The sequence below is a fragment of the Eptesicus fuscus genome, chromosome 7, assembly GCF_027574615.1.
Source record: "Eptesicus fuscus isolate TK198812 chromosome 7, DD_ASM_mEF_20220401, whole genome shotgun sequence".
NCBI classification, from domain to species: Eukaryota; Metazoa; Chordata; class Mammalia; order Chiroptera; family Vespertilionidae; genus Eptesicus; species Eptesicus fuscus.
The window spans coordinates 9,976,728-10,001,016 of NC_072479.1; the positions used below are offsets into that span (position 1 = coordinate 9,976,728).

Genomic DNA, 24,289 nt, shown 5'->3' on the forward strand with positions numbered 1-24,289 from the left:
TAAACTTGGAGATGGAAAACTTGATAGCAGTTTTCATTTAGGAGTGGATATTATTGAAATCCCCTGTGACACAATTTGTAATGGATCTATTATTGAAGCTACCTTTGGAAATAGTATATCTATAGATAATATTAAAAAATATATCTAAATATACTATTCTTTGTCCTAAAAATGAGCACATTCATAAATTAAATGAAGAAATTTTGGATATACTCGATGGAGATATTCACACCTATTTGAGTGATGATTCCATCGATTCAACCGATGATACTGAAAAGGAAAATTTTCCCATCGAATTTCTTAATAGTATTTCCCCTTCAGGAATGCTGTGTCATAAATTAAAAATTGAAGTAGGTGCAATCATCATGCTACTGAGAAATCTTAATAGTAAATGGGGTCCTTGTAATGGTATTAGATTTATTCTCAAAAGATTGCAACCTAACATAATTGAAGCTGAAGTATTAACAGGATCTGCAGAAGGAGAGGTTGTTCTGATTCCAAGAATTGATATGTCCCCTTCTGACACTGGCCTCCCATTTAAATTAATTTGAAGACAGTTTCCTGTGATGCCAGCATTTGCGATGACAATTAATAAATCACAAGGACAAACTCTAAACAGAATAGGAATATTCCTACCTGAACCCGTTTTCGGACATGGTCAGTTATATGTTGCTTTCTCTGGAGTTTGAAGAGCATGTGATGTTAAAGTTAAAGTTTTAAATACTTCATTACAAGAGAAATTAGTCAAGCATATGAAAGTGTTTTTACTCTTTTTTTTTCCATGCAACAAAACTTTTATTAACATTTTGAACAGATTCAGTTATTACTGAACTGGTAATTTCTAAACTTAAATGGGGGAAAATGGCTATAATGCAGAGTAGTGCCATCATTGGGCACTATGAATGCAAAACTGAAGAATTAACAGCCACCCCTCAGACGGAGGACCAGGTGCAGTGTGGACTCTTTCCGGATGTTGTAGTCAGAAAGAGTGCGGCCATCTTCCAGCTGCAAATATGAGCCTCTGCTGGTCAGAGGGGATACCTTCCTTATCCTGGATCTTGGCTTTCACATTCTCAATGGTATCACTGGGCTCCACCTCCAGGGTGATGGTCTTGCCAGTCAGGGTCTTCACAAAGATTTGCATTTTGACCTGTTAGCGAGTGTGAAAATACCACAAGTCCAATCCCGTCGAGTCTCCTCAACAACAACACAGCCCCTACAATGCCTGGCACTTCTCATGTTTTTACTCTTAATGGGTTATACAAGGAGATATTAGAATAAGTTTAAACAATATCAGTCACTGTTTGTATCAATGTTGTTTTTATATCGTGTTTTTGTTGTTTTTATATCATGTCTTTGTTGTTGTTATATCATGTTGTTGTTGTTTATTTATTAACTCGAGGCCCAGTGCATGAAATTCATGCATGGGTAGGGTCCCCAGGCCTGGCCAGCGATCAGGGTCAATCGAGGCCTTCTGGCTGCCAGCCGGGGGCCTTCCTTCCCCTGGCTGCCAGCTGCCAGCTGGGGCCTTCCTTCCCTGGCTGCTGGCCAGGGCCTTCCTTCATTCTGCGCTGCCCCCTGGTGGTCAGTGCATGTCATAGCGAGAGGTTAAACTTCTGGTCGGTCGAACTCCCAAGGGGACAATTTACATATTAGCCTTTTATTATATAGGATAAATTTATATATTATTTTCATACATTTTTTACTAATTTTCTTTAATCTGGGATACTTCTATTATAGAGAAAGGGTGAGAGTGATATTAAAATATTTCTCTAATTAATTCCCTTTCAATGTGCATGAATTCATGCACTGGGCCACTAGTATGCATATAAAATCATTTCTTTTTGAAACAAGTATTCTGACTTCTTATCTCTGTAGATCAGCAACCCAAGGTTTCAGGAATTCATTTAAGATGAATTCCACCAATGTCATTGTCCAAATACATGTGCTTACATGGTAGTATTTAAAGATACAATTTAAAATATTTCAGAATCACTAGCTCTGCATTTAACAAAGATTATGGGTTCTTATACCTCATAGGTCCATGCCAGATACACTTCCTCACACTTTTCTACTTCCTGTACCCACCTGAGTCATGGCTTTGGCTGGGACAGGAATGTTACGACTAAGACCCAAGAGAAAACACCCCACAGAGACACTGCATTGCCCTGCAGAACAGACAAGCTTCAGGCAAGAATAGGTTCTCATCCCTTCCAGAATATATTTTAACTTGCAAATAAGGGATCATCCTCATTTATAGAGATATCCCTCTCCTCTTTGGCAATGGAGAGCCACACTCAGCTGCACACAAAAGGGGGAAATGTTCATCTATACTAATAAAAGCCTAGCTGGCTCTCACACCCTCACGCATGATGTCATCATTAGATGGCTGCCACAGGATAGACACCACAAAGATGGCTGCCACAAAGACGGCTGCCACAAGAAGGCCACCACAAGATGGCTGCCACACAGATGGCCACCACAAGATGGCCACATGCACAGTGGAAGCAGGGCCCGGCAGCCGCTCTGTGCAGTGAGGCCTGGGGGTCCCGCGACTCTGCGTGGCATGAAGGAGGCCGGTCCCAGCGTCTCAGTCGCCTCGTGTGGAGGAGGTGGGTCATGGCAGGGGAGGGTAATTGGGGGTGATCAGGCTGGCCAGGGGAGGGCAATTGTGGACCATCGGGCCTGTAGGGGAGGGCAGTTGTGGGCCACTGGGCCGGCAGGGGAGGACAGTTAAGGGCGATTGGGCCGGCATGGGAGGGCAGTTGTGGGTGATTGGGGAGACAGGGGAGGGCAGTTGGTGGTGATCAGGCTGGCAGGGGAGTACAGTTGGGGGCTATCAGGCCAGCAAAGGAGGGTAGTTGGGGACCATCAGGCCAACAGGGGAGGGCAGTTGGGAGTGATCAGGCTGGCAGGGGAGCAGTTAGGTGTCAATCAGGCTGGCAGGGGAACGGTTAGGGGGCAATCAGGCAGGCAGACAGGTGAACAGTAAGGAGCCAGTGGTCCCGGATTGTGAGAGGGATGTCCCAGATTGGAGAGGGTGCAGGCCGGGCTGAGGGACACTCCTCACCCCCATGCATGAATTTCATGCACCGGGCCACTAGTCCAGAAATAAATAAAACCATGTTAAACAGGCAACTGAATATTCTAAATACAAAAATCAAGGTAAATTTCTCTACCTAATGGTCTCATATAAATAGAAAACAAGTACTTGTAGAAAGGACAGGTCTGATAGTAAAATTTTAACACCAGCATGAGGTTTTAATTTTACTGTGTCTGTTGGAGTTTTTGCTGTACAATGAATCAGCTGTCTAAAGACTTCTCCTGGATGGTTTAGAGACATCTTTAAGAAATGCTGCACAAAAGAATGAAAGTTCTCTGCACCAAAATTAAACTTCATTTTTACAAGTCTTTTCTCCCTTCTATTGCTTAACACTTTACTATTAGGCATATCTTCTGGGCAATTTATGTTTTTAATATTGTTCTTCTAAACACAGGCAATCAGAACCCATTGCTGCTGGGAATTTCATGCAATATTATACAAGTTCCAAGGTGAGTCTGGGAAAGAGGTTCCCTGGTGAAACTGACAGGGATGCCTAGCTCAGTGGGGTTGGCTCTGGCCAGTTAGCAAAACGTATCCTCTATCCCCAAGTTTGCAGCTGAGTCCAGGGCACATCAAGAGACATGCACGCCTTCCATGTTGTACCTGGGCCCTGAGAAAACGAGGACTGGTTGTATCCCCACCTGCCTATGTTAGGATAGCATTCACAGTTCTGTCTGCCTCTGGTCTGCAGACAGGCTAAAAGCACTCCTTCACATCCCTTCTGTGTCCAGACAGGGACAGTCACTCAGATCTTTAGCCAGCAGATCTCAAGCCAGCATGCAGAGTGCGGAGTGCAGACGCTGGCCAAAACTCCCTCACCTGGTGGGCACCTGCGGGACAGGAGATGCTTTCCTATCCTTACTGTCTGCTTCAGTGACCATAAAAAGGTGAATTTTTAAAACCCCGGAAGTTTCAAAACCAGAGCAGAGTGCCGCGGTGCTGTCCTCATCTCTCCCCCTCCTCACTCTGGGGCTCACGCTCCAGATGCAATGTGCTGATGGCTGAAGCTCTAGGAATAAACCATGACTGCAACTTGTTTCCTGAATTTGGAGGAATGCAGGGAGGGAGGACTCAGAGGGTTGAAGATTTCTCATGCAGCAAAACTTGGGAAGGGCCTCACAAAGGGCATAGCTTGACCTGCTGAATCTTGTAAAAGAGCACTCAAGCGTAGAAAGGAGAGGGAAAAGGGTGTTCTAGAGAGAATGTGGGGAGCAACGAGGCAAAGGCTAAGCAGGGAAACCTGCTGGAGCAGGGCTCAGAGGGACACGTGAGAGAGCACCTGGCAGAGCTGTCCTAGCAGAAGCGGCACAGATGGCGCCCAGGGCAGGGCAGGCTGCCTGGCTGGCTCTCCCTCTATCAGCCTGCACCAGAGTTCAGTTGTTTCTCCTCTAAGGACTCTGTGGTATGCCGTCTTCTTTCCTTTGCTGGATTTGTGTTGAGTTTACTTTTTGGTACAGCTGTTTGCTTGTACCCTATTCCTCTGTGGCTCTAGAGCAAGAGGGCTTTTGTGAACTTCTGCTGTGTTTCTGCCTGTTCAGCTTTCCAAACAAGCTGATGTGAGAACCGATGACTTTCTAGTTTCTCCATTTGGAGAACCAGGTGTCTCACTTTTACTGACCTAGAAATGACTTTCGTAAACTCTGGCAGCACACTTCCTACTTAGCTAGCCATGAAAATACAAAAGGAGTATTTGGAAACAAAAAATACTACCATCTCTGGGAATATATGCATTCATGTGTTCATCCAACAAATGCAACATTAATTGTGCACTATATTACAGGATCTGTGGGAGACACCAGAGGTACATCAGTCATGTTTTCCCAAACATGCTAAGCAATGCTCAAATAAAACAACTTATCTTATGGATTCATTAATTAAAAATAAAGCTTAAAATAAAAAGACATGTAGCAAAAGCCAAAATAAAAATAAAAGAGGTTGATGCCCTGGCTGGTGTGGTTCAGTTGGTTGAGCATCTTCCCATGCACCAAAAAGTCGCAGGTTTGATTCCTGGTCAGGGCACGTGCCCAGGATGTGGGTTCAATCCCCAGTCAGGGTGCGTATGGGAGGCAACCAATTGATGTTTCTCTCTCACATTGATGTTTCTCTTTCTCTCCCTTCCTCTCTAACATCAATAAAAACATATTTAATACATAAATAAATAAATAATATAGGTCAACAGTGAAAAATCACTACTAATCATCCCACATCCCACCTAGCTCTTCAACACCCTTTTGTTCAAAATCATCTTTTTAAATATCTTTGTAGTCACACTTGATTTGGATCTCATAAGTGTTCTAGTGAATATGAGCAATATAGGCTAGCTATTCATACAAGGCTTTCTCAACCTTGGCACACCTGACATTTGGGGTCAGAAAATTCTTTGCGGGGGATGTCCTATGCATTCCTTAGCTTCTACCCATTCAGTGTTCCTAGCATCTTCTTAGTGTGACAATCAGGAATGTCTCCAGACATTGACAGATGCCCAGTGAGAGAGAGAAAAATCACCCCCATTGAGATCTAGACCATTCAGGCCAAAAATATTCTTTCAGCAATAGTAGAGGGATTGATGGGGAAAGAAGGGTGAGAATATTATAAAATGGTAATTAATATGAAAGCTTACTGGAAGACTCTTCTAATTTAATTTTCTTTTAAACTCATCACTCACACACCCCTTTTATTGAAAACTTTTCCAAAATATTAGTCTCTTGTCCTGCCAGACTAGATACCATTAGTGAAGTATAATTAATTATTTTAACTATTATGGTTCTTATAGTAGCTAAAGTTATTTTCCAATATAGAAATTGTTATACAATACTACAGATACAAAACAGCAATAGCAAACCAATACTGATTAACCCCCAGACATACTGGGAAGGATGGAGAATGGGGCCTGTGAGTACCCCTCCATGCTCCCTGAAACATTCCTTTAAACCACTGTTTACACATTGAGCTATCCCATTATATTATAAATTCTTTTTTTAAAAAAAAAGTATTACTTTTATGTTCTCAGCACCTAGCATAGTAAATATCACAAAGCAGGCATTCAATAAATACTTATACACCTGCACTGAAAAAGGAGTATGTAGCCAGAAATGCAGGTAAAACAAAGGCCAGGTATTTCTGGTAAGAAATCTGGGCATTAAATATATAGAGTGCTCAGATAACACGAAGGCTAAGCCTGGCAGAGGCAGAAAGCCCAGGTAACTGCCAGGGTCTGTCATAAGAGCAGGCCTCACTACACTCCACCCTCCTGCTCTCCTCCTGAGGCCGAGTTTTACAGACAATGGGTGCCCGGATGCTGGAGTGCTGGACCTGGCATTGGAAAGCATAACTCCAGGGTGGCATCAATCTCCAGGGCTGCTGTCTGGTTTCCTCGGATGATGTGGATTGAGGAATTAGGCCACGTATGGAAGGAAATGAGGCCTGCCCTGCAAAACCACCCTACTGCTCCTTATCAACTCTTTATCATTTGCCAGAGCAATGATAAGACAAGAGTGCAGACAAGAAACAAGGAAGAGAGTGACAGAATCAAAAGAAGTCTTAAAAGTCTCAAAAGTTATCTTTACTGTTCTCTAGAATCCACTCTAGGCCTGATATCCCCCTGGGCACCTCTCCATCCTCCGCGGCAGTGGATCTCGCCTTCTCTTGTGGACCACTACTGCCCTTCTCTGTCAGAGCGCCTGTGGCCCCATCCCTTCCCTCTGAGAGGCAAAACCGTAGGACCCACCCTTATCCTCACCTTCTCCTTTGCAAGAACCAAAGTGCCACCAAAAAATTCAACTGATACTGACTTCACTTACAGAAGCTCCAAACTGTCCATGCCTATTTCAAAAGTACCCACTTTTCAAAGAGAGCTACCGTAGGCGATTTCCTGGCAGGCTTTTCTCATCATCCCGAACAAGTACAGTAGAGTGCAATGCTCAACCAGAACCTAAGAAGGTGAACCCTTCCACACCATTCCCACCTTAAAAGATGAGAATCTCAAACCATGAATCCAGCCCGCTGTGCTTTCTCAGTGTTTTCATTCAGCAAATATTGAACCAGCCCTCTTATATGTAAGACATTCGTCAAATAACTTCGGGAGTGAATGAGACATGGATCACACCATTGGAGAAGGATAGTGTTCAATAAGAAAATAACATGTTGGAAAAAAATGATAGCGTGCGGTAGAGGAGGCATCGCACACAGGGTACGGATAAAGTGCTGCAGAGACAGAGCTCCACGGACCACCACTTCTGTTACGTCTGCCCCTCAGGAAGACAAGGAGTCCTAACTCGCTTCCCCTAGTAAAATCCATTGGTTTGGTTAAGTGTGCACTATCTTAATAAATGAAAGACGCTTTGCTTTCAGAATGCATAACAAGAATGATTCTGCATGAAGCGAAGAAAGCCTGAGTTCTGACAAGCAGTCTATTAAAAACCTACAAAAGTGCCATATTATCCGCATATTTATAATAGTCTGTGGAGATTAACCTGTCCAGATAATTTAATTTAATTTAATTTCTTCTAAAGGGGAAAAAAACTCAAATATTTAAAGGACAGAGACAGCTTTGGCTTGATGGGCTCAGAAGTGTATCTGTCATTTGTAAAATGCTCCCATGAACTAAAGTGCACCTTAGAATTTATAATTAGCCAAGTGTTTCCAATCGAATCCTTTCATGCATTTTCGTTCTTACAGAGAAATACTATTCCTTTGCACCCAACTCTGAGGGGAAAGCGGTCCTGGCTTGGCAGACCCATGGCCTTCTCTCATGTGCCTCCACATTTAAGAATGTTGGTTTGTTAAACTAGTTCAGATCAATGCAGTTATGTAAATGCCTAGACTTGCTCCTCAAGGCCAAACCATAACTCCCATATAGGACTCTCTTTAATGTGCCCTATTTGAGGGAAGAGTTAAAAAACTCCATCTATGTTATTTTAAAAAAATAACACATTAACAAGTCTGTGAATGTCAGCTTCTGAAGGAGACTTTCACCGTGGCCCTACTTGGTAGGGAGAAGCAACACTGGTGTCCTCCCTCATTATCTCATTGGGTGCTTCCGGAACACAGGGCAGGGCTACCCCATTTTAAGGTAAGGAAACTGCAATGCAAATCAGGTCATACACTACAAAAAGGCAGAGCTGGGATGAGACCCAGAGTGTCCCCAAATTCCCCATCGTCCTTCGTCATGGCTTGCCGATGACCAGTCTCATCCTGAGTGACAAGGATAACAGCTGTTGAGTAACAAAGCATAAAGAGGCACCCAATTTATCAAGGATACTACTTCAAAATCCATGAATAAAGGATTTTTTCTTTCCAGTTTCTTCAATGAAGTCCGTCTTGCCTTGATATCTCAATATGTGTCTGCTGCGGAAAGGGCCACATGGGGAATCTTGCCTTGATCATTCTAGAAACATTCACAAAGCACCCAACGTGTGTCAGATGTTTGTTGGTCGAGGTACCAGGACGATAGTAGAGGATAAACAGACAGAATGCCAGCCCTCAGCGAGCCTACATTTTGGCCATGCACTGGACCGGCAGGAGCAAGACAAGACCCTGCTGGGGACCTCGCTTCTCTACGCCATGTACCAGGCAACTCCCCAACCCACACAGGTGCCAAGCACTGCTGGAAAGGCCCTGCTGCCTGTCCGGTATCTCAAGGGATTATCCCTATCTCGGCAGCTGAACAGTAAATACAGACACAGCACATTTTTTTTAAAGTCAGGATGTTAAGTACAATGAATAATAACTATAAAAGTATGATGAAAATTAAATACAAAATTATTTTTAGGCCAAAACAAATCTTTATAAAAGCCATTTAACTAATTCTCCTATTGTGGGATGGAACCAAACTAAAACTTCAAAAGAAGAACTAGAAAAGAATCTCCAGCCGATCGCCCTGTACAAAGTCCCAAGCGTCTGCCCCAGGAAATCGCTGCCAAATGGCTGCTGTCAGCTCAGGTTCTCGGTGTTTCTAAAAGGAGAGGGGGAAAGCCACATGGTACTAAGAATGTGCAAGTCGGAGCCATAGCTCATAAAGCATTTGAATAGCCCATTCATTTTTAATTCTGCCGTAATTTCTGTGATAACTTTAAAGACGATGAACTCATCTGACATGGAGCATGCCAGGGACTTTTCCAGGAGCCCCACTGTAAGTCTGCATCCACTGGAAGCGTGTTCAAATACTGTATCACTCCCTGCTGTCCGCTAACAGCAGAGGGAAGCCGTTCCGTCTGCCCACTGGGGTGCTTGCCCATATATTCAGCAAAGATGACACAGTGCCAGTGTGTGTGCCCCGATGACCTAGTTTAATAAAATCTGGCCTTGCATCAAACAGAACCCAGGTTTGATTCCCAGCGAGAGAGGCAAGGTCTCAGGTGTGTAGCCAACAGGACAACGGAGCAACGTGTGGGAAATTGCGCTGTCTTGTGCACCATTTAAAACAGACAACGAAGACACCTCTGTGGTTTCTATCATCTTGACTGACCGGCCCTGCGATAATTATTGACTCTGCCCCCCGCCCCCAACCCCCCAGCAACCAATTCCCTAAAATTATGGGTTCTGGTTCTATGGACTTACACATTAAAGTATGATTGGACTCTTTTTCTCTTGTTTTCTGATTGGGGAAAAGGTTAACCTCACCCTCCCCAAAACATGGACTCCGATACCGTGGTAGTTCTAATCTACTCCTGAGATCATTTTAAAGCAGAAAATAAGACACATGCACAGCTGAGTCTCTTTGCAATTCAAAATCGTAGGGTATTTTCAGTCTTATTTGACATTTCCATATTTCGGAATCACAGGTTCTTCTTTGATGGAAAAAAACCAAACATATAGTCTTTTAAAAAATCTCGAAGGTCTCTGAAAAACCAACTGTAACTGACAATTCCCTCACATCTCATCATGTGGTACCAATTTATTTCTAGGATTCCTACAGTCTTGTTCAGCTAGTGCCCTCTAATGATAGAATTACCTGCTCAAGCTAAAAGCAGTTTTGTCCATGAAGCTATCAGGCTTCATATTATGGAGGTGAGATTAGCTAGTCTGAAACTCATAAAATTCAAGAACAATAAAAAAACACTTTTAAAGGGTAGACCGAGTCTATGTGTCCAAAAGGGCAGTAAAGCAACATGGTTAAGGGCATGGGTGGCTGAAAGCCCCAGCTCTACCCTTCACCACATAGGGGCTAGAAAGTGAGGGAAGTGGCAGCACCCACCTCACAGGGTGTAAGAGATGATGAGTTGGTGAAGTTAGTGTGTGGGCTCAGCACAGCACTGAAGTGAGTACTCACTACATGGTAGGTGTTATTAGCACTGACATGCTGTAAATCCATTCCATCCCATTAAGAACCCATCAAGTACAGGCACTACATACCTAAGAACCTTCACCAGATGATAACCCACTAACTTCCCTTTTTAAAAAGCTACTCTGTGTGTCTAAATCTACCTTGCTACAGAGTATGTACATCTTTACATAATCAGCATAAAGGGTCTCATTAAAAATAATCAGGACAATAAATTGGGTCTATAGCGATAAAATATTTCAATCCAAAAATTATGACAATTAATGATGAGAATGCCTGATGGTTGTGAAATATAAAGTTTCATTTTAATACTTATTAAGCTAGTGTTTTTACAAATATTTTCCAGTAGCAAATATCTTACTCCCTGCTGAAAAGTAAAGAAAAATGGAATATAAAATTATTAGGTCAATATCACAGGTGCCAAAAATTAGACTAGACCCGGAAAGTCTTCATAGTCTCACTCATTCCTTTGTATTCCAAAAGCAAAGAAAAAAATCAGAAAAAAATATTCAAACAAAGTGAAACAGACAGTTAAGCAATTATACAGTGGGGGAAACATTCATAGAAGCCTCCCTAATTCTCTTTCCCCTTTTTGTTCTGCCCTTTTAACTGATTTTTTAAAAATATTTTTAATTTATATTTTAGAGAGAGAAGAAGGGATATGGAGAGAGAGAGAAACACTGATGTGAGAGCACAACATCAAACTGGCAACCCTCAGGTGAACAGGACGATGCCCAGCCAACTAAGCCACATGGCCAGGGCTTAACTTATTTTTTTAAAAACCCACATATTTCTTTCTTCAAAACATAGATCATGTATGTGTGGTGGGAATGGGAGAGAGGTTTCAGATGTAATAACACTAAGGCCTGTTCCCCTAAATCACATAACCAGTTCTCTTAATTGACCATGTGTCCCTCTACTTCTGTAATTAGAGTGTCACACCCCCCCACGATACATACATACACACACACACACACACACACACACACACACACACACCTGCACGCACACACACACACACACACAAGTGTGGGCCTCGAGCAGGAATATGGGATATAAACATCAGCATTCAGTGGAATTATAACTCCTTCCTGAGGTCTTGTTATCGTTACTCTTAAGGTTAGGTGATATCCTCCAGGGGGGAAGGGATAGACAAATTATACAATAAGAAAACCAACTTTGTGTTCCACAAAGAGAAGCCCCTTAAATTTCCCTCTAATCAATGCTTCCATCAGCACCCAATGGAGCAAAAGCTTTTTCCTAGGCCATATATTTTGTGTCTATGGCCTGGCATCTTTTCCATCTCCCATTTCCTCCCTTATATGAGTCATCAGCTGCTGCCACCCCTGCCACCACCATCCTGACCACCCCTACAACCACCACCACCTCCACCCATGACCCCAACTACCATGACCAGCACCACACCTATCCCCACTGCATTGTTTTCCCATATCTGTTCTTTTTGTCCTCAGTAACACATCAGTCAGGTCCCATTCTCCTCCTGCAGCCCTATCTCTGGCCCCAAAATATTGCTGCACCTCTCTTACACTGTATTTGTCAATCAATATCTATCATTAACAGCAACATACAGCTGTTGTCTCATCAGATTAGTTACAAAATTTACAAGTAGGGAAGAGCCATCCATTACAAGCACACTAACATTTTGAACGGAACTCCCTTTTACTGTGGAAAAAAAAAAGTTTAAATAGTCTTTGAGAACAAGAGGTGGTGATGTACAGAATAAAGCCACTTCAGTAGTCTTGGGGATCTGAAAGTACACACTCTGTACCTCTAACATGCAGGAACTTGGTCACAGATTTGGTTTGAAACATGATTTTTGTTTTCCTTTCCTAGTTTTACCCCTAGAAAGCTCAGGCTGCCCCTTCTGGTCTCCAACCTACAGACACTGCGATCTCTCTGTTAAGTTTCTTTCATACAACCTAAGTGTCCAGTCAAAGCCAGACCCCAAACTAGTATTTCTATCTTCTGTCCCCAATGACCAGAATTTAATAAAAAAAAAAAAAAAAAACCCTTCCTTAGAGTCTGTCCTGCATTGAATCCCAAGAAAACAAAGCCAACCTCGCTTTGTTTGTGTGAACATTCAAGGCCACCACATCTAACGGGGCACCGATCACATCATTAGTATCCCCATTACTTTTAAAATTATATTTTTATTATAATTTTAAAGATGGTAATTTATTTAAATTGTCATTTCCCTGTATATGGCAATAAAGTATCTTATTCTAAAAATCAGTACAGTCTCACAATTTTCCATTACATAGAAGGAGAATATCTGTGGAAGGGGTGACTTTGTCTAATGGGCACAAAATGTTATATGGGCTCGCAGCAGCCCTCAGAAAAGCTTCTCTCAAATGTTTTAAACTGTCTGGGGTCTTGGCTGTTTGCTAACACTTCTACTCTCAGTTTAATAAATTCTGTTTGTGCTGTATTAACGGCCCCCTCCCCAAATCTGGTCTTTTTCTCAGTAATTTCCGTTTTCAAGCACATCCTCCACTCAAAGCAAGTCCCTAAATGCTACTGCATCCCCTTGTCCTATTTCTGTCAGTTGATGTTACTAAACATGTGTCAGCAAGAATACAATAACCTTTTATTGCAGAGAAGATTAATTACCACAAGGAAAGAGATGTCCATGACAGACACACTCTACCAATTTAAAATCCTTAACAAAATATGCTGTTTTAACTTGAGTTTCAGTCAATGTCTGAATATATTCCTCACATTTTTTTAAAAAACAATATTAAATTAGGCTTTCATATGAGAATTAATTTCAATTTTCTTGTTTCATTACTGATATTTACAAAAATTGCCACCAGTTATTACTTGGAGTACTAGAAAGTATTGCGCAACATTTAAGAGGCAATTATGGACCCAAGTCAAATGGAATAACAAAGCCAACAGAAATACACATCCACTCACCTTGGCCCCCAGAAAACAAGCTTTACTGCCATTGGTGACAATTAGCCCTAGTTGACAATCCAGGTGTGGAAACCTTAAAAAGAAAAAGATACAGGAAAATTTAGAAAAAAGGAGGAAGATTCAGGGAAGCATAAACAGTAACTTAATTATAACAGTACTTCTCACTATACAATAAAGTTAGTTCAGGAGTTCTTAAATCTAAGCAATAATTGTACCACAAATAAACTCTTCAAAATTGGGGTTGTGTCATGATTTCACCATTATTTCACTGGCTGTGTCTAGAATTTTAGAGATACTTAACCTTATTTTCAGATCAATCTTCAATGGATTACATGACTTCAATTTTCTTTCTATCTTAATCCCTCAAGCCATTAATGATGTGAAAACTGATTCTTAAATTCACCATATAAATGATATGTCTTAAGGACTTCAGACTTGCCTTTCATCAGAAGAATACCTCTGATACATGAATAATCGTGTCTATTTTGTAGATCTGAATTTTTCTAAATTGCACCAAATTTATAATTATGCTTCCTATTTTCTTCTAATTCAGAAGAAATTAAAAGTGAGAGGACCCATAAATCCTATAATATTGATAATATTAATATTAATTAAATCCTTAATAAAATTGTATTTCAAAATAAATCAGCAAAAATTCCTCTCTAAGTTGTCCAGCAAGATTAGTTGTTAGATAATATAAAAGATGCAAAGTTGCCTTTCAAATGCTACTGCAATGGATACCACAGAATGTCTGCTATTATTAGATTGCATCATATAAAATAGCTGATATCCAACCAGAAATTTCATCATTTTTCCAAACAAGAAAATAGATATGATTTTAAAACCCAGTGATCATGAAACAAATCTTCAAAATTACCAATTGGCTCAGCACAAATCATTTTTCTGAGCAGCATCAGTGGTTTGGGTATTAAATGTTTCTACTGCAATCCAACATATGTTCATGGCACCTGAAAGATAATAAACAAATTGCCGCCAACCTTTGGGAGGGCCTGAGTCTCTTTTCAATTCTTTTTCCCACCCAGATTCTATTTACTGCCAGCTCCTTCTCAGCTTCCTTCTTGTCAGGGGGGTGGGGGATAGTGTGGAAGGGGTATCAGGGGAAGAAGGGGGACATCTGTAATACTTTCAACAATAAAGATACTTTTTTAAAAGTGTCTTTTCCTAGAGCACGGTGTGGTAGAGAGAAAAGCTGAGGGCTAGGCGGCATAAAGGTGAGAGTAAGAATGCAGAACTCTAAGAGAGAGGCTAAAGGGAAAGCACATCCGAGTAAATGAGGAACACAATGGGGGGGGGGGGGTTTCCTTGCTGCCAGGAGACCTACTAAGCAAGCAGCCTACCATAAATCGTTTTGTTGTGTTTTCGTGTAAATAAGCAGCCAATCTCAAAATAAACGTTTTGATCTCTTTTTCATACCGTGCTTCTATTTCTCATTCCCTATTTTTAAAATTACTTGAAGATCCTATATAATAATAGACAAATATGCAAATTGACCATACCTCCGACACACCCACAAGCCACGCCCACAAGTCACGCCCACCATCCAATCAGAGAGAGTATGCAAATTAACCCAAACCAAGATGACTACAGCCACAGAGAGCAAGGTTTCCTAGGTAACAGAGGAAGCCAAGCTTTCTGCCAGCCGTTGCAGGCCTAAGCCTCCACTCAAGCTACAAAGTTTCAATTATAGAAGGTAAACAAATTCAAACAAATGGCAGCAGAATGGAGCTTGAGAGAGCAGGCCAGGTTGCCGCTGGCAACAGGGGAAGCAAAGCTTTCTGCACACCCTGGCCGGGCCCACCCGCTTAAGGCAACAAAGTTTCAATTATAACCCCAACACAAATGGATTCGGGCCTCGGAGGGAGCCCCAGGCTTGGCTCTGCTCCAGGCTACAAAGTTTCAGTTGTAGAAGGAAAATAAATTCCAGATACCAGGGTCTCCGCTTGCGTCCCAGGGGGTGTGGCCCACCTGCAAACCACCACAGGCCCCTCGCTCAGGCCGCCCCATGCCCCAAGGGAACCCCACCTTGATCAGGGACACCCTTCAGGGCAAACCAGCTGCCCCCCCCCCCTGTACCAGGCCTCTATCCTATCTAATAAAAGAGAACTATGCAGATTGATCATCACTGAAACACACAATATAGCTGCCCCCATGTGGTCAAAGATCCTGCCCCCATGTGGACACAAGATGGCCACCACAAGATGGCCAGCAGGAGAGGGCAGTTGGGAGGCACCCGGCCTGCAAGGGAGGGCAGTTGGGAGGCACCCTGCCTGCAAGGGAGGGCAGTTGAGAGGGACCAGGCTTGCAAGGGAGGGCAGTTGAGAGGGATCAGGCCTGCAAGGAAGGGCAGTTGGAGGTGATCAACCCTGCAGGAGAGGGCAGTTAGGGGTGACCAGGCCAGCAGAGGAGGGAAGTTGGGGGCAAACAGGCTGGCATGGGAGTGATTAGGGGGTGATCAGGCTGGCAGGCAGAAGCAGTCAGGGGCAATCAGGAAGGCAGGCAGGCAAGCAGTTGGGAGCCAGCAGTCCTGGATTATGAGAGGGATGTCCGACTGCCCATTTAGGCCCGATCCCTGGGATCGGGCCTAAACGGGCAGTCGGACATCCCTTGAGGGGTCCGAGATTGGAGAGGGTACAGGCTGGGCTGAGGGACAACCCCCCTCCATGCACGAATTTCATGCACCGGGCCTCTAGTAAGACATAAAATCAAAATTAGCACTCTGACCACATGAAGAGGTGGCAAAGTCCAAGTTGATATGCTAGGTGAAATGCATAGTTTTGTTCATATCCAATCAGAATTATAAAACAACCTAAGACCAAGAGAGGAAATCAAGGAGAGGAAATTCAACATTCAGAGGCACTTCATTATTCCAGCAGTGATTTTCCCCTTAAAACAGAGATACTGTGAATGTAAATACATTAATGATGGCAATAGCTGAATGATGGCACTGATAAACCCTAACTGGAACTTTAAGAAAACACAATCAGTTTGAAGAGTCTATGGGAGGAGCTAGAGCTTATGGAAGTCTCCTACGCAATCTCTACAGGAAGAACTCTATGCTCAGGATGAAGCTCTATGGTTCTAACTTCGCCTTCCCTTAACTTCTTCTTCCCTTGGTAAAATACCGCCCCATCTTGGCTCACAGGGCAGAGTGTGCACATGGCTTGCCCTGGTCTGCAGGCACTGGACTGTAACTCTTTCTCTTCCCCAAATCATTGTTGGTGAGAAAACACATTAATTGATATTAATTTTCAGTTGAAAGCACTACTTTTAAAAGTAGTAACAGAAAAAGGAAATAATCCTATCTAATAAAAGAGTAATATGCAGATTGACCATCACTCCAACACACAAGATGGCTGCCCCCATGTGGTCAAAGATGGCTGCCCCCATGTGGACACAAGATGGCCACCACAAGATGGCCAGCAGGGGAGGGCAGTTGGGAGGGACCAGGCCTGCAAGGGAGGGCAGTTGGGGGCGATCAAGCCTGCAGGGGAGGGAAGTTAGGAATGACCAAGCTGGCAGAGAAGGGAAGTTGGGGGCAACCAGGCCTCAGGGAAGGGCAGTTGAGAGGGACCCAGTCCTGCAGGGGAGAGCAGTTGTGAGGGACCAGGCCTCCAGGGAAGGGCAGTTAGGGGTGACCAGGCCTGCAGGGAGGGCAGTTAGGGGCAAACAGGCTGGCAGGGGAGCAGTTAGGCATCAATCAGGCTGGCAGGGGAGTGGTTAGGGGGTGATCAGGCTGGCAGGCAGAAGCGGTTAGGGGCAATCAGGAAGGAAGGCAGGAGAGCAGTTAGGAGCCAGCAATCCTGGATTGTGAGAGGGGTTCCAGATTGGAGAGGGTTCAGGCTGGGCTGAGGGACATGCTCCCCCACCCCCGTGCACGAATTTCGTGCACTGGGCCTCTAGTAATTATTATAAGTATCACCACAATAAAGAGCTACTGCAAAATAACTACCCTTAATTAACTGACCAGTTGGGCTTGCACTACTCCTTGTGAGAGTTAGAAAGTGACTTCATGTTAATAAAGCAACAGAACTAGAGTGTAAGCAAATTTAAGGAGTGCTGGATAAGGTAAACAAAGACTGTACATACATGTATGGAAGCTGCCAGGTATCAACTAAATGAGGCCACTCTGTGCAGAGCCAGAGGCTGCCTAAGAAGCAACTGGTCAACCTCATTCACAGGAGTCCTAGGCCACTGGTGATCAGAGCAGGGTCTACAAAACATCCACCATACAAAAGGACATGGCAGCTGACATAGAAGCAGGAGGAGTAGGTGTTACCTAATGCCCGAGTCCTATAATAAAAGCTACGAAATGAACTCTGCACTATCCTGTGCATGCAAACCTGAAACAGGTGGTTCACAATAATCACCGAGGGAGCTTGTCAAACACAGATTTCTGGACACTAACCTAAAACTTATTCTTGACTCTCAAGAATTTGTATTTTCAAAATACATGTATTGATTTTTTTTTTTTTAAGAGAGAGGAAGGGAAAGGGAGAGATAGAAACACTGATGTGAAAAAGAGAAACACTGATTGGCTGCCTCCTGCACACCCCCTACTGGGAATTGAGACTGCAACCTGGGCATGTGCCCTGACCGGGAATCGAATCCAGTGACCACACTCAATCCACTGACCCACACCGGGCAGGCTCTTTTTGCCTTTATAATGTGGTTACTAGAAAATTTAAAATTACATTGTGGCTTCCATTATATTTTTATTGGATGATGCTACTTCATAAAGTATAGCCTTTCTCTACCTTAATATATCTGCTAAAATGATGTTAACTTTTGTTAATATCGGAGACTGAGGGCAGTATTCTACAGCATGGCGCTGCTGGGCACGCAGAACCGGCCCTACGTTCAACGCTCAGACTATTGCTTTTATTTTTTTCCTTAATTTATTTTTTTTCCATCACCATTTATCCCCCTATACCCTCCTTCACCTCCACCCACTCCCCTCCCCCCACAATCAGCACACTGTTGTCTATATCCATGAGTTCTCTTTTATATTCTTTTTTGCTCAAACCCTCCACCCCACTCCAACACCCCACCACCACAGCTGTCTGCTGGCTCTCTATGAGTCTATCTCTATTTTGCTTATTAGTTCAGTTTGTCCATTAAATTCCACATATGAGTGAAATTACATGGTACTTGTCTTTCTCTGACTGGCTATTTCACTTAACATAATGTTCTCCAGGTCCATCCATGCTGTCACAAAGGGTAAGATTGTCTTCCTTTTTATGGCAGAATCGTATTCCAACTACTAAAGGACACTTGGGCTGCTGCCAAATCTTGGCTATTGTAAAATAATGCTGCAATGAACATAAGGGTGCATATATTCTTTCAAATTAGTGTTTTTGGTTTCTTTCTATATATTCCCAGACGTGGAATCACTGGGTCATAAGCAGTTCCATTGTTAATTTTTTTTGAGGTATCTCCACATGCTTTTCACAGTAGTGTACCATATCTCCATATCCATTCCCACCAGTAGTGTACCATCATTCCCTTTTCTGCACATCCTCGCCAACACTTGTTTTGTTTACTTATTGATGATAGCCATTCCAGCAGGTGTGAGATGATAGCTCATTGTGCTTTTAATTTGCATTTCTCTGATGATTAGTGACACTGAACATCTTTTCGTGTGTTTTTTCCAAGTTTTTAAATATATTTTTATTGTTGATAGTATTGCAGGTATCTCCCATTTCCCCCTACTTTTCCCCCTTCCTGCCAAACCCTACCCACCCACCCCCCAGGCTCTTCACTACCCAATTGCCTGTATTCATGGGCTATGAATATCTATACTAATAAAAAGGTAATATGCAAATTGGTCAGAATGCCCTCACAGTAATGACCGAACATCAGGCTGCATGGGGCGACAAGGCCAGGAGGAGGGTTAGTGAGGGACGACCAAACGACTGAAGAGCAGGCTGTGTAGGGCGACCAGGCTGGCAGGAGGGGGGGGGGCAGTGAGGGGCAACCAGGTTGGCAGGGGGGGCAGTTGGGGGTGACCAGGCCAGCAGGGGGGGCAGCTGGGGGCGACAAGGCTGGCAGAGGGGGGCAGTGATGGGCGACCAGGCTGGCAGAGGGGGGCAGGGAGGGGTAACCAGGCTGGCAGGGGGGCAGTTGGGGGTGACCAGGCCAGCGGGGGGGGGGGGTAGTTAGGAGCGACCAGGCCAGCAGAGGGGGGCAGTGAGGGACAACCAGGCTGGCAGAGGGGGAACAGTTGGGGGTAACCTGGAAGGGGGGGGAGTTAGGGGCAACCAGGCCGGCAGAGGGGCAGTTTGGGGTGACCAGGCCAGCAAGGGGAGCAGTTGTGGGGGACCAGGCCTTCAGAGGAGGGCAGTTGGGAGTGACCAGGCCTGCGAGGGAGGGCAGTTGGGAGTGACCAGGCCTGCAGGGGAGGGCAGTTGGGGGGGACCAGGCCTGCAGAGGAGGATAGTTGGGAGGAACCCAGGCCTGCAGGGGAGGACAGTTGGGGGTGACTGGGCTGGCAAGGGAGGGCAGTTGGGAGTGACCAGGCCTGCAGGGGAGGGCAGTTGTGGGCGATCAGGCCAGAAGAGGAGGGCAGTTGGGGTGACCAGGCCAGCAGGGGAGGGCAGTTGGGGGAGACCAGGCCAGCAGGGGAGGGCAGTTGGGGGTACCAGGCCTGCAGGAGAGGGCAGTTGGGGGCAACCAGGCTGTCAGGGGAGGGCAGTTAGGGGTGACCAGGCCAGCAGGGGAGGGCAGTTATGGGCAATTGGGCTGGCAGGGTAGCAGTTAGGTGTCGATCAGGCTGGCAGGTGAGTGGTTAGGGGGTGATCAGGCTGGCAGGCAGAAGCGGTTATGGGCAATCAGGCAGGCAGGTGAGCGTTTGGGAGCCAGCAGTCCTGGATTGTGAGAGGGATGTCTGACTGCCCGTTTAGGCCCGATCCCACCATGATTGGGCCTAAACAGGCAGTTGGACATCCCTCAAGGAGTCCCAGATTGGAGAGGGTGCAGGCTGGGCTGAGGGACACACCCCCTCCCATGCACGAATTTCATGCACCGGGCCACTAGTAAGTACATAAGTTCTTTGGTTTATCTATTCTCATCCCCCCCATAACCACATCAAGGTATATCAGTCTGTTTCATGCCTCCATGCTTCAGGTCTTATTTTGTTGGTCAGTTCATTTTGTTCATTAGATTCCACAAATAAGTAAGAAAGATCATGTGATATTTGTCTTTCTTGTATCGGCTTATTTCACTTAGCATAATATTTTCCAGGTCCATCCATGCTGTCCCAAAGGGTAAGAGATCCCTCTTTCTTACTGCTGCATAGTATTCCATTGTGTAAATGTCCCATAGCTTTTTATCCTTTCATCTACTGATGGGCACTTGGGCTGTTTCCAAATTTTAGCTATCTATACTAATAAAAGGATAATAAGCTAATTAGACCAGACGTCTTCCGGACATCCTTCCAGACAAAGTTGCAGCACCTGTGAGGGACAAGGGCCAGTGGCGCAGGAGAGGCGCCCATGTTGCGCGGCCCCTCCTTCTGCAGAGGTGGGTGCTGGGAGAGGCGGGGCAGTGTCAGTGGGCCTCGGCCAGTCCCACCCGTGCTGTGCAGCCCCTCCATCCACATAGGCGGGCACTGGGAGAGGTGGGGCAGTGCCAGTCGTGGCCCCTCCTTCCGCAGAGGTGGTGCTAGGAGAGGCGGGGTGGTCCACAGTCCCGGAGTCTCTGCAGAGGCTGGACAGGGTGCAACTGTGGTGCCTCAACCTCCGCAGCCCTGGCAGCTGGCTTTGGCAGCAGCAGCGGGGTGATGGGGGTGGTGCCTTCCCCTGATCCTCCTCCTGGTTGCCTCCCACAGAGGAAGGACAGACTGTGGCTTATGCCCGCTCCCCCCGGGAATGGCCCTAAGCCATCAGTAGGACATCCCCTGAGGGCTCCCAGACTGTGAGAGGAGGCAGGCCAGGCTGAGGGAACCCCCCACCAGTGAATTTTCATGAACCGGGCTTCTAGTTGTAAATAATGCTGCTATGAACATAGGGATGCATATATATTCTTTCTGATTGGTGTTTTGGGGTTTTTTAGGATATATTCCCAGAAGTGGGATTGCTGGGTCAAACAGTAACTCCATACTGATTTCCATAGTGACTGCACCAATCTGCATTTCCACCAGCAGTGTATTGGGTTCCTTTTTCTCCACATATCCTCACCAGCATTTGTTGTTTATTTTTTTTATGATAGCCATTCTGACAGGTATGAGGTGATATCTCATTGTGGCTTTAATTTACATTTCTCTGATGATTAGTGACTGGGCATTTTTTCATGTTTCTTGGCCATTTGTATGTCCTCTTTAGAGAAATGACTATTCAAGTCTTCTGCCCATTTTTTTATTGGATTGTTTGTCTTCCTTTTGTTGAGTTGTATGAGTCCTTTATATATTTTGGACATTAAGCCCTTATCAGATGTATCATTGGCAAGTATGTTCTCCCATACAGTGGGTTCCCTTTTCATTTTGATGGTGGTTTATTTTGCTGTGCAGAAGCCTTTTATTTTGATGCAGTCCATTTGTTTTCTCCTTAGTTTCCTTTGCCCTAGATGTATTCACAAAAATTCTACTACGTGAGATGTCTGAGATTTTACTGCCTGTGTTTTCTTCAAAGATTTTTATGGTTTCACACATTACATTTAAGTATTTTATCCATTTTGGGTTTATTCTTGTGTATGGTGTAAGTTAGTGGTCTAATTTCATTTTTTTTTTTTTTTGGCATATGTCTGTCCAATTTTCCCAACACCATTTGTTGAAGAGGTTGTCTTTACTCCATTGTATATTCTTGCCTTCTTTGTCACATATTAATTGACCGTAATGGTGTGGGTCTCTGTTATGATCCATTGGTCTATACGCCCATTCTTGTGCCAGTACCAGGCTGTTTTGGTTATAATGGCTTTGCAGTATAGTTTGATATCTGGTATTGTGATCCCTCCAACTTCATTCTTCTTTCTCAAGCCTGCTGCACCTATTCAGGGTCTTTTATGGTTCCATATAAATTTTTGGAGTATTTGTTCTAGCTCTGTGAGGTATGACATTGGTATTTTAATAGTGATTGCATTGAAACTATAGATTGTTTTGGGTAGTATAGACATTTTTTTTTTGTAGTATAGACATTTTAATGATATTAATTCTTCCAATCCATGAACATGGTATACATTTCCATTTGTTTCTATCTTTCTCTATTTTTTCAATGTCTTAGTTTTCCAGGTAGAGGTCTTTTACCTCCTTGGTTAAGTTTATTCCCAAGTATTGTTTGTGGGTTTTTTTGTTGTTGTTAATCATCACCTGAGGATATTTTTCCTCGGGGTTTTGTTTTGTTTTGTTTTGTTTTGTTTTGTTTTGTTTTGGAGAGAGTGGAAGGGAGGGGTGGAGACAAAGAGAGAAACATCAATGTGAGAGAGATACATCAATTGGTTGCCTTCCACATGCAGCCCAACTGGGGTGAGGGATTGAGCCCGCAACCAAGGTATGTGCCCTTGACCCAGAATCAAACCTGTGACCCTTCAGTCTGGGGGCCTACACTCTATCCACTGAGCCAAACTGACTAGGGCTGAGCACCTTTCATATGTCCATTGGCCATCTGTATGTCCTCTTTAAAGAAGTGTCTATTCAGGTCCTTTGCCCATTTTTAAATTGGATTGTTTTTATGGTGTTGTTATAAGTGCTTTATAAATATTGGATATTGACCCTTTACAGATGTATCAGCAAATACGTTCTCTAATTCATTGTCTTTTCATTTTATTGATTGTTGTCCCATTTGTTTACTTTTGTTTTCCTTGCCTGAGGAGATATATCAGAAAAAAATATTGCTATGGGAAATATCTGAGATTTTACTGCCTAAGCTTTCTTCTAGATATCAGGTATCATAATTCCTCCAACTTTATTCTTCTTCTCAAGATTGCTGTTGCTATTCAGGGTCTTTTGTGGTTCCATATAAATTTTTGAAATATTTGTTCTATTTCTGTGAAATATGCCTTTGGTATCCTGTTAGGAATTGTGTTGAATCTATATATTGCTTTGGGTAGAATGGACATTTTAATGATGTTAATTCCCATCAAAGTGGTATATGCTTCCACTTATTTGCATCTTCTTCCATTCTTTCTTCAGTATCTTAGAATTTTCTGAGTCCAGGTCTTTACATCCTTAAATTTATTCTTAGGTATTTTGTTCTTTTTAAGCAATTGTGAATGGGATTTTTTAGTTTCCCTTTTTTAAAATATATATTTTATTGATTTTTTACAGAGAGGAGGGGAAAGGGATAGAGAGTTAGAAACATCGATGAGAGAGAAACATCAATCAGCTACCTCCTGCACACTCCCTACTGGGGAAGTGCCTACAACCAAGGTACATGCCCTTGACCAGAATCGAACCTGGGACTCTTCAGTCTGCAGGCCGACGCTCTATCCACTGGGCCAAATGGGTTCAGGCTAGTTTCCCTTTTTGATAGTTCATTATCCTATCTAATAAAGAGGGACTATGCAAATTGACTGTCACGGCATAATAAGATGGCTGTATCCACAGCAAAGGCAGAGATTCAATAACACAAGATGGCTGCGCCCACAGCGGAGGCCGAATTCCCATAATGAGCCTTAATGAGCAATCAGCAGGGACTTCAGGCTGTGTCCCCCGCCTTGCGGAGTTTGACGGGGGACCTCAGGCTGTGCCCCCCCCCAACCCTGCAGGGCTTGACAGGGTACCTCAGGCCATGCCCCCTTCCCAGCAGGGCTTGACGGGTCTTCAGGGTGCACCCCCTGCCCAGCGGGGCTTGACGGGGGGACCTCAGGCTGTGGCCCCTGCCCTGGTGCCAGGCTGGGGGACCTCAGGCTGCGCCCCCATCCCAGCGCCAGGCTGGGGGTCCTGAGGCCGCACCCCCTGCCATGTGGGGCTTGACAGGGGACCTCAGGCCATGCTCCCCGCCCGTGGGACTTGACAG

The 24,289-nt window shown here is 44.2% G+C and overlaps 1 protein-coding gene across 1 annotated transcript; it reads right to left on the reverse strand.

Annotated features, from left to right (window-relative positions):
* Positions 1–770: 770 nt before the first annotated feature.
* LOC103301265 (ubiquitin) lies at positions 771–1,156 on the reverse strand. The gene is given in 2 exon segments (XM_008158180.3): positions 771–1,009; positions 1,011–1,156. Coding segments are annotated over 2 exon segments (225 nt in total). The 5' UTR covers positions 1,145–1,156; the 3' UTR covers positions 771–918.
* Between the last annotated feature and the right edge of the window lie 23,133 nt (positions 1,157–24,289).